We start from the raw sequence: 10,454 nt of genomic DNA, 5'->3' as shown, positions 1-10,454 counted from the left end.
AGGAACCCGGAGGGTGGCAACAACCTGCTGGTCCTGAAACACTTCCTGGGTGTTCCTGACAATCACCGGGGCCCTGCACTCCTCTGGGTTCTATTTCCTACGGTTGAGGGCACAGGCCTGGGGCTGCAACCTAACAGTACTGCGCGCCCTCAGTGAGGACACATGCAAGGATAGGAGAGGCTCGGGGTGGGCTCACCTGTTCCGCTGAGGATGAGCTGTGGAAATCCAGGTGCAGGGATTGTTCTGAGGAGCTGGAGTGCAGAAGTGAGGACAAATTCCAGGGCTTCCACACCTCAACCCTCTTCTAACGTGGAGTCTTGGCTGTGTGTTCTCCAGCAAGCAGCTCCAGCGGTGGGGTCCAGAAGTTTCTAGTCGGGGAGCCCTCTAGTCGGGCCCTCTGCCGCCACACTGCCTCGGTGGTGATCAGGTTGCCCTTCTGCTGACCAGGCGTGGTCCCAGCGCTTTCCAGCTCACTCAGAAGCTAGCTGTGAGCAGTGAGAATGCGCTTCCCTCCCTGCCACGTTCCTTAGGACCTCAGCCTTCCCGGGGCCTTAGTGAACTTGCTTGGGGCAGGAGCGAGCATCTGTGGGAAGCCTTGAGTGGGCTACCGCGCTGCCTCCATCCTCGGAAGTGCAAGCCGGAAGGCTTCTGGGCACCTCGGTTCTGGCTCAAAGGCTCACAGAGCCTCCAGTGGCCTCCATGGCCTTGGGAGCGTCTCCGCGACCCCCGGCCCAGCCCCGCCCCGCGGCCCCGCCCCCCGCCGCTCCGCCCTCCACGGGCCCGAGGCTTGGCGCCCAGAGGCCTCCCGTGGGCACAGCGCCCAACAGCGACACGAGCCGCTCCGTCGCCAGCTCAGAGTCTCTGCAGCGGTGGCCTCGCCGGACCCAGGGGAACTTCAGGGTCGGAGGGCCGCGGTGGCAACGGGCACCCGGCCCCATGGAGGCTCGTGGGGAGCTGGACCAGTCCCGGGAATCGGCGGGCGGCGACCTGCTGCTGGCGTTGCTGGCGCGGAGAGCCGACCTGCGCCGAGGTGGGTGCCCGACGGAGCGGCTGCACCGGACAGGCCCAGATGTCTTCGGTTTTTTCTGGCCTGTGTGTGAAGGCCGGCAGAAGCCGGGGTATCTGGGCAAGGGTGTGTCTCCGGGGCTCTGGCATGCTAGGCAAAGGCACCTCAACCTCCAAAGTGCGTGGCCCCTCTGGTCTGTTTTGTCCTGGCATTGAGTCCTCGGACTAGAGAACCCTTGGTGATTTAGGAACGGCTTAGGGGACCCTTTGCAGATCTGAGCTCGCTGAGGCCGTTGAGCTGGAGGGAGCGTGTGAAGACCAGGAATCAGGGAGCAGGAGTGTCTCCTAGGGAACTGTCCTCACCCAGCCTCTCCCCAGTTTTCAGAGGGATCAGGGCCGGGTCAACATGCACCACTCATCTTCCCTGATTTGAGTCTTGGGGTCATACCCGTGGCTTACCACTAGGCTGGTGGTCAAGACCCGTTTACAGGGAAATGTGGGGTTTCTCTGGGCCCCAGTTTCTTGGTGGTACCAGTCTCTTGCAGAGCTTTGGTTCTGGGGAGTAGGATTGCCCTTCTGCTCTCTGGGTCTCCAGGCGGATGGGATAGCAAGATGGGGAAAGAGGCAGTGAGGCTGTCAGAAGGCCGGAGCAGGCGGGAAGGGAGTCTCTCCAGACTGGGGTCGGGTGTGACCTACTTGCTTATTTATTTATTTTCCGATGGTTTAGGGGAGGGATTGAGCGCAGGGGTTGAGAGGAAGAGGTGGGAGGGAAGGATGAGAAGGGGAGGAGAGCGCTTGGTAAGCTAGGTTCTGGAGCTCCGGAGGTTTGCTAGAGCGCTGGTGGCTCCCGAGGCTCCACAGGGCCCTCCAAACTGTGTAGAAAACTGTGCTGAGGTTGGATTCGCCATGCAACGTAAGCCAGAGGAGGTCGAGGGGGGCTTAACTGGGAGGCTTGCCGGTGGCGGCGGCTTTTGTAGGAAGCGGGCCCTTCTGTGGGCTTCTTGGCGAAGCGCTGTCCGTGTCCGGGTGCTGAATCTTCAGTGTGCGGTCTGTCCCGCCACCCCACTCTTTTCCGGGTCTCCTTACTGCCCTATGATGGCTCCTGCGGTGGTGATCTGGGGCAGCCAAGGACGATGTCGATCTCCATGTGCACCCTGGAGACCCGGTTTTGCTCAGTGCGGGACAGCACCCGCTGAAGGCTTGTGGCCAGGGCAGGAGGGAGGGAGGGTGGGCAGATTTCGTCCTTTTCTAATTCCTCCCACCGGCTGGAGGCCAGCCTTGGGCTAGCTGTCTCTAGCCAGAGATGTAAAGACACTGGTGTGGGTGTGACATCATGAGTGGACTCTGGGTCCTGCACACGATTCTCCCTTTTTCTAGAAACCTTTCCTAAATTATCAGGGACTCTTCATACAATGAGCATGAAGAAGAGCCCCTCAGTGCTTCCATGGCTCTTGAAAGGCACATTTAGATTTCTCCCACCCAGTTTCCCTGAGGCCTGCAGGCTGCTGGTGGGGTGGGGTCATGGGTGCACAGAACTGGTGTCTGAGGAACTGACGCCGTGGAGAGTGAAGCCACCTTACTGTGTACTCCTCAAGCTTGAGCAGGCAAGCAGCAGATCTAGTCAAACACAGCCAGTGCGTGTAAGTGCCTGCACCCACTCAGAGTGAGGCCAGTGTCCGTTTACACCTTAGATGCCACACACAAGGGCCAGAGCTGACAGCCTCGCTTGTTGGAACTCTGCAGACTGAGGCCAAGGTGCTTCACTGATCAAAATCACAAAGGCAATGTGATTGCCTTTTGCCCTTGCTAGTAGGGACATGTTCCTATTTTCTGTCCCAGCTTTCCAGATCCCCCCAGGGGTGGGGTTTTCATTCGAGATTGACATGCCCTGTCTGGCACTGGGAACAGCTTTATGGGACAGCCTGGTCTCCTGGTTGCAGACACATTTCAGTTTCCTTTGATTGCAGCGGGACTGGAGATGCCGCAGGATACGGTGTCTGACCACTGCTCTCACTGGGGAGCCTGGCTGCCCAAAAGCTGGCAGGAGAACATGTGCCGGGTTGCAGACCCTTGCTCGGCCCTGAGGTCTACAGGCTGGCTCCAGCTGAGGAGAGGGCCATCACCCACCCGCTGTGGTTTCATAACCTGGCTAACTACTGTATTCGCAGAGATCCCGATGTGTGCCGGCTGTGATCAGCACATCTTGGACCGCTTCATCCTTAAGGCCCTGGACCGACATTGGCACAGCAAGTGTCTCAAGTGCAGCGACTGCCACATCCCTCTGGCGGAGCGCTGCTTCAGCCGCGGGGAGAGTGTCTACTGCAAAGACGACTTTTTCAAGTAAGCTGGCTGCTGGCTGGAAGGGGGCATGGCTGGCAGAAGAGAGGCTGGGAGGGCGCTCCATGACAGGTCTGTACCCAGGCAAGGCGTCCGGGGACCTGTCCAAGCTCAGGACGTTTAAAAACAATTTTTATTTCATGTGTATATGTAAGTGCCTGCGTGTGCACATCAAGCACCATGTGCATGCCCGGTGCCCTCGGAGAGTGAAGAGAGCATCGGATCCACTGCAACTGAAGTTATAGATGTTTGTGAGCTGCCATGTGGGTGCTAGGAACAGAACTCAGACCCTGCGCAAGAGCAGCCAGCCCTGCGGAAATCTCCAGCCCCAGCAGTACAGTTTAGAGTAGTTTGTTTTGTAAATCATGAAAGCAGTTGTCAGGTTAAAAAATAAAAAAGATTAATCCAAATTTGTAGAATTGTATGAGAAGTACTCCCTCTTAAAATATGTTTTTTGTTCCTTAAATATCTGGGGAGTGGGAAGCCCGGGCTTCGCGGGCCGGAGGAACTGACCCAGGTAAGGCTGTGGCCCTCTAGATCCGTCTTTTCCAATGCAAGGAGAAGGCGACCGAAGGTGCTGTGGCTCTGCCCGGGCGCACGGCTGCCGGGAGTCTCCGGAGCGCCAGGCGCTGGCGCTCCCTGCTTCGCGACCCGCTCTGAGCGAAGGAGCCGCTCCGCTGAGCCGCGCCCTGTGCATCCCGCAGGCGCTTCGGGACCAAGTGCGCTGCGTGCCAGCTGGGCATCCCGCCCACGCAGGTGGTGCGCCGCGCCCAGGACTTCGTGTACCACCTGCACTGCTTCGCCTGCGTGGTTTGCAAGCGGCAGCTGGCCACAGGGGACGAGTTCTACCTCATGGAAGACAGCCGGCTGGTGTGCAAGGCGGACTACGAGACAGCCAAGCAGCGAGGTCAGTGGGCGGGGGTGGCCGCACCTCCGCGCCGGAGGCTGGGGCCGGGAATCGCTCTGGTGCTGGGAGGTAGGGCCTGAAGCCCCAGGCCCTGAGCAGGCTGCTCGGGGGCCTGCAGTAGCAGAGGAGCCGGCGGGAGTCGGAGGTTGCCGGCTTGGGGAGAATTAGCAGCCCAACATCCTTGACCTTGAAGACCTGAGTCACACAGACTCAGCCTACGGGGGTCGAGGACCACGTCTGGCCAGGCGGGTTCCTAGTTCGGAGCCCACCTGCCGGCGAGAAGCTAGCGGGGGCCGCCGGCGGCCTTTGCCCGGGAGCCAGGGCGCTTCGAGCGTCCGGGGGCGACGCGGGCTCGGGGCGACACGCGGGGCGCAGGCCGGGGCAGCCGGACCCGGCTGGACGGCCTCCGCGTTCGTCCCGCACAGAAGCCGAGGCCACAGCCAAGCGGCCGCGCACCACCATCACCGCCAAGCAGCTGGAGACGCTGAAGAGCGCCTACAACACTTCGCCCAAGCCGGCGCGCCACGTGCGCGAGCAGCTCTCCTCCGAGACCGGCCTGGACATGCGCGTGGTGCAGGTCAGCGCCCCGCCGCCGCGCCCCCCGGCCCGCGGGCCGCGAGGGTCCAAGGCGAGCCGGGCGGCCGCTCACTGTCCCCGCCCTCCAGGTGTGGTTCCAGAACCGCCGGGCCAAGGAAAAGCGGCTGAAGAAAGACGCAGGCCGGCAGCGCTGGGGACAGTATTTCCGCACCATGAAGCGCTCCCGCGGCAGCTCAAAGTCCGACAAGGACAGCATCCAGGAGGGACAGGACAGCGACGCTGAGGTCTCCTTCACTGGTAAGTCCACTCGCTGTGGGCGAGGACTCTCGGGCTGCCCTCCTGGGGAGAACCTGCGTTGGCCCTCAGGCTTCCATCCTCCGCTGTTCTTGCGGCATCCCGCGCAACTCCGGAATTCTACAGACAAAGCTTCTTGGAGCTAGGCAAAGAAGAAACTTCCACCCTCGTCTTGGGACCCAACTCTTATTTTCTACACCAGGAACACCGCTCACACCCCTAATATCCAGCTCTGTTTGGGGCTGTGTTGTGACTGTGTTAGCAGCACAGCCTCTGGAGCCCTAAAGTTCCTCATCTATGCCTCCCAGCGTTGCCCTATCCTGGGCTCTGACTTGGGTAGCAAGCCTCTCTGATCTGAGATCAAAGCCTTCCTTCAAGGGTGCAGCTGAATGGGCTCCTGCGGCTCTGCATAGAGGGGCGGAGAAGACACTGTTGCTGACCCATTCGTTCTTGTGGTTCTTGTACGTAGGATAGTTTCCCCTGCTCAGCCATGGTAGGACATTACAGGATCCTCAGACAGAGGGGTGAGCGACTCATCCGAGCTTTCTTTTCTATTGCAGATGAGCCGTCCATGGCGGACATGGGGCCTGCAAATGGCCTGTACAGCAGCCTCGGAGAGCCCACCCCTGCCTTAGGCCGCCCTGTAGGAAGCCTGGGCAGCTTTGCCCTGGAGCACGGAGGCTTGGCAGGTCCAGAGCAGTACCGAGAGCTGCGGCCAGGCAGCCCCTACGTAATCCCCCAATCCCCTGCAGCCCCCCAGAACCTTCCTGGCCCCCAGCCTCTCCTCTCCAGCCTGGTATACCCAGACGCCAACCTGGGCCTTGTACCTTCAGGGCCCCCAGGTGGGCCCCCGCCCATGAGGGTGTTGGCTGGAAATGGACCCAGCTCCGACCTGTCCACGGAGAGCAGCGGTGGTTACCCAGACTTCCCTGCTAGCCCTGCCTCCTGGCTGGATGAAGTAGACCATGCTCAGTTCTGACGGAGGCCCCTAATTCCCCTGGCTCTAACTCAGGGGTCTTGGTGCTGCCTCTGGGCGGGTAGCTAACCCTACCCAATGCTGTCTACTGCAAGGACCTCTAAGGGAAGGACAGGGTTCTCAAGTGGGAGACTAGGGGCTGCTCCACCTCCAGGCTCCCTGGCCCCTCCCTGGGGCTGAGGTGCTCCATGGCCCTTCCTTGGACACAAGAGTGGCCTGTCTGGTGGCTGTCCACAGGTCAGTGACTCTTGACCACATTTTGTAAGCATTTCTCTTCTTTAATCTACCAGTTAACAGAGTCCTTGCTGCTGTTTGAGACAGGGCAGGAGGCCAGACCTTAATGTCCTGGCATAAAACAATAGTAACAACTTGCTTCATTGCTTCTAATGGGCTTGGTAAAGGCTCACGCTTGTGTCCTCCCGGGCCACTGACTAACCCAGGGAGCAGAGGTCTCCTCCCAACTGCCGGCCCTCCCTCCCTGGAGTCTTCAGATCTTTCTGCTCTGGCATTCACTGAGGAAGCAGAGCTTTCTGGAGCCCCTTCTCCAAGGTGTCATCTTCAAACATGAGCGCAGTTCCCCTTCTCCTGAGGCACAGCCTCGCTCAGGGGCAGAGCAGAATTGTGCACCAAGGACAGATACCATTGCCAAACAGACTGTGGTCCTGTGCAGGAGCGGGATGATTCTGCCAGCCCAGACTGGGCGGTCTCCCCCATGGGAGGAGGCTGGGCTGGGGGTCCTCCCAATTGACTCTGTCTCAGACCCAAAGCTTGGCCATGTGTAAGTTGAAATCATTCCTGAAAACCAGGAACTTGGCTACCTGTTGGTTCTGTAAACGTCCCGTGACTTTTATTTATTCCCTGGTGACCCACTCTTTCCAAGACTTCAATAAATTTGTCAGTTTCAGTGCGAGAAGGCCTGTGTCTTTAGTGAGCCTGGAGGGTCCAGCTGCTGGGGTAGAAGATGTCCTTTCAAAGTCCAAGTGCAGTGATGTCTGAGGGACCATGACTGCTGAGACTAGCCCCTGGTATGAATTTGGCCTCTGTTCTCTTGTTTTTGTCCAGACTACTGAGCCCTGGAAATAGGCATGGGATTGACTGTCCATTCGTGGGAAGTTTAAAGGGAAGACTAGGGTCTCTACCATCCCAGGCTGGGGAGGGGGATGTTCAAAGAGCCACCCAACACAGCAGGGTGTGCCATGAGGAGGCTCCAGAATGACTCTACAGTTTGGATTCCAGCCAGTCCTAACTGCCCTGCTAACTTGCTGTGTGACGCAGGGCCTGTGGCTTGACTTCCGTGAACCCTACACAGAAACGGAGCCTTTGAAAGAGATACCTAAAGCAGGGGTCAAGGCAGGTTCACCAGCCTGCCAGGTTGTGTTCAGCAGAAACAGAGGCAGCAACCGTGGTAGGAACACACTCGTCTTCTGCAGGGACGGAATGCTGACCTTTCCTGAGGCTTTCCCTGCGGGAGGATGGGAGTCCGGACAGGCCCTTGATTCTCAAAGGAGGAGGCAAGGCTGGTTGCTGGTATGAGGGCCGAGCTTGGCTTTCACCACTACAGAAAACTGTTGGTGTAGCTAAGGGCAGCTGCTTGAAACTGGGGAAGCTGCTCCCCCGCTCCTGATCTCCCTGGAGCTTTGAGTCTCCAGAAGAGGAATCAGTTGAGTGATGGGCTGTCATTCCTGGGCGTTTTCAGGCACCCCGTGAATGTCTTCAGCACCCACCCTTTATACTAAGAAGACAGCCCAGGCCCAGGGAAAGGGAGGGAGGGAGAAGGGGACGGCTTGATAGAATTAGGCCAAAGGGCAGAGAGGAATGAACATTAAAGGACTGGCCTGCGGTCTTCACTGAGCCTTCACAGACTGTAGTGAACCAGGACTGGGACTTCTCATCACTGAGATCCTGAACTCTGTCTCTAGACCCTCCTGTCCACTTATCCACAGGCTGCTGCCCACGGGGAGACTGAGGCCCAGAGGGGGAAGGGCTTATCCTTGTGGGGCACCTGCTGTGGTAAAAGAAGGAGTCCTGCCCAGCATCACTGCCCAGCCCTGCAGCTCTAGCCTGAACTGCCTGGGGCTTGGGAGGGAAAGAGTCCTCAGCCACCCAGCAGAACAGGTGAGAATGAAGGCTCCCTCTTCCTTGCCCCCAGACAGGTTTCTCTGTGTAAACCAGGCTGTCCTGGAAACTTGGTTTGTAGACCAGGCTGGCCTCAAACTCAGAGACCTGCCTGCCTCTGCCTCCCAAGTGCTAGAGTTAAAGGTGTGCATCGCCACTTCACCAGGCTTGAAAGGGCTTTTAGGGGAACTATAGATGGCCTGGGAAGGAACTATACAAATTCCTGGGATCTACAGGGCAAGGCAGAGGGACAGTGCTGGCCTGAGGGAGCATGTTGTGCAAAGGGCAGAAAAGTGAAGTGGAAGAGATGAATTTGAATTATTTTAGGATGATGACCACTGAAGAGACAGCAGCCCACAGCCCAGGTCTGATTCAGATTTTGGGAAAAGGATAGATAAACGTGGCTGTACTTAAGTACTGACCCTCAAGCCCCGCCTACCTGGCCAGCCTACAGACCCTCCCCCAGACCACTTGGGACCTTTTAGGCTTTGACAGGTTAATGAAGTGCTAAGCGTCCCCTCGGGGGCCCTCCTCCCGTCTGCTGAGTCCCGCTGGCTCTCTCCAGCTGGCCTTGTCGATAACTTTAGTACTGGTGAAGCAGGCATAGGGGTGGCGCTGAGGGCGAACAACTGAGGTGGGGCCCACTTATGCAGATCCTGAGAGTGCTCATTTAAGTAACCTCAATCTCGCTTGCCTCAGTTTCCCTATCTGAACAGCCCTATCAGAACTGCTATCTAATTATCCCTCTCAGCCCTCAAAAACCTGGAGGCTAGTGACTGCCTGCTCCCCTCCCCATTTTCATCCAACAGCAGCAATTTGAATGCAGACTCGGGTCTCACATCTAAACCCCGACTCACTCAGTCAGCCCAGCAGGTGTCCAGAGAGGTTCCAAACCTGAGGTGGCGAGGTAACTTGGGCGGTCTTCAGGCCCTGTTGTGGAGAGGTGATGCCCTGCCCCAGAATTTCAGTTGGCATAGATCTGCAGGAATCCCCTGTAATCGTGCAGTGTGTAAGGCATTTATTTGAAATTCAGGATTCTGTGCCTCAGTTCCCCGTGCCTGCCACGGAGGAGCAGCAGACTCCAGGGGGTTAGAGTACCCTTCAGGAGGAATTACTACAGACCGGGACTAGCCTGAGGAAATGCGAAGTGTGCAGGGTCCTCCATCCCTGCCTCTGGTTTGAATGGACGTCTTGATTGATCGCAGAGACGCCCCTGCCTAAGGATGGCGTGGGTCAGCCCAGTGCCCATCTGCTCATCAGCCAGCAGGGGAGTCCCACAGGCTTTGGTGGGAACCTCAGAGGGATGGTGGGGTGGCCTGAGATCACCCACTTGGGCATTTAACTTTCGACTCTAGCAACTATACTGTATCTTTAAACAGAAGAGCCCAAATGATTAAAAAATAATAGAAGCAGATTTTACCTGCAGGTTTGGTGGCACTGCGTGTAGTCCTAGTACTCGGGAGGCTGAGGCTGAGGACCAGGAGTTGAGTTCAAACTCAGTTCTGAAATTAGCATGAGCCACGCAGGGCCCTGTCTAAAAGGGCCAGGGCCATTTAATTTCAACTAACAAACACATTAAAAAAAAAAAAGCTTTTTTCTTTTATATGTAAAATTCATACTCAGGCTCTTATGACTTAGGACCCCTTGAATCTAGGGCACCTGGGGACACACTCCTCCCCTCTTTCCCTCCCTGCCATCTGTCCTGGATCAGCCCCCCAGGCTGCTCTAGAGGGGTCTATGGGGGAGAGTCCAGCTCCAGGGCTGGCCCTGTGGAGTAGCCTCCTCGATAAATCAGAAGGGTTTCAAAGGTTCCAGCGTGGAGTGCTGAATCCCAGGGGCTGTAATGATCAATTCTTTGAGCCCATAATTGTTCAAATTACTCTGAGCAACATAAAACATTAATTTTAGGAAATTTAATAGAAAAAAGCTCTTTAAATCCACAGAGAGATAAATGACACCAGTATGGCCACCTTCTTCCATACCTTGGTGACATTGAATGATCTGAAAGCTATTTACATTTTCATTCTCTGTGGAAAGTGTTGACAAGCTTTTGGCCACTGGTGAGGTCCGCTGCAGCATGGGAGGGCCCCTCCCCCCTAATTAATAGGGGAGCAGTGACTTCATAAGTGGAGTTTCCATCCATCTGCCTGGGCGACCTCAGGTGATGGCTCCCACCCTCCTGAAGCAGATGCAACTGCAGCTCATTTTTTACCATAAACATATTCCGTCCTGACCAGTGAACCCCCTCTTGGCATTTCCAAAGCAGGTGTGACACCAGCAAGC

The 10,454-nt window shown here is 57.3% G+C and overlaps 1 protein-coding gene across 1 annotated transcript; it reads left to right on the top strand.

Annotated features, from left to right (window-relative positions):
• Positions 1-796: 796 nt before the first annotated feature.
• Lhx3 (LIM homeobox 3) lies at positions 797-6,969 on the top strand. The gene is made up of 6 exons (XM_021641114.2): positions 797-1,030; positions 3,174-3,345; positions 4,047-4,249; positions 4,675-4,826; positions 4,915-5,083; positions 5,641-6,969. The coding sequence occupies exons 1-6, from the start codon at positions 937-939 to the stop codon at positions 6,057-6,059; spliced, it is 1,209 nt and encodes a 402-aa protein (XP_021496789.1). The 5' UTR covers positions 797-936; the 3' UTR covers positions 6,060-6,969.
• The last annotated feature ends 3,485 nt before the right edge of the window (positions 6,970-10,454 follow it).

Source organism: Meriones unguiculatus, chromosome 8 (assembly GCF_030254825.1).
Source record: "Meriones unguiculatus strain TT.TT164.6M chromosome 8, Bangor_MerUng_6.1, whole genome shotgun sequence".
NCBI lineage: Eukaryota > Metazoa > Chordata > Mammalia > Rodentia > Muridae > Meriones > Meriones unguiculatus.
The sequence above is the reverse complement of the archived record's forward strand: the minus strand, read 5'-3'. Positions and strand labels throughout refer to the sequence as shown.

Excerpts from the sequence above, each read along its gene's own strand:
- Lhx3 (XM_021641114.2), top strand. The coding sequence starts at position 937 with ATGGAGGCTCGTGGGGAGCTGGACCAGTCCCGGGAATCGGCGGGCGGC. Across the intron at positions 4,827-4,914 it reads TGGACATGCGCGTGGTGCAG|GTGTGGTTCCAGAACCGCCG; the intron begins GTCAGCGCCCCG and ends CCCGCCCTCCAG. Across the intron at positions 5,084-5,640 it reads CGCTGAGGTCTCCTTCACTG|ATGAGCCGTCCATGGCGGAC; the intron begins GTAAGTCCACTC and ends TTTCTATTGCAG.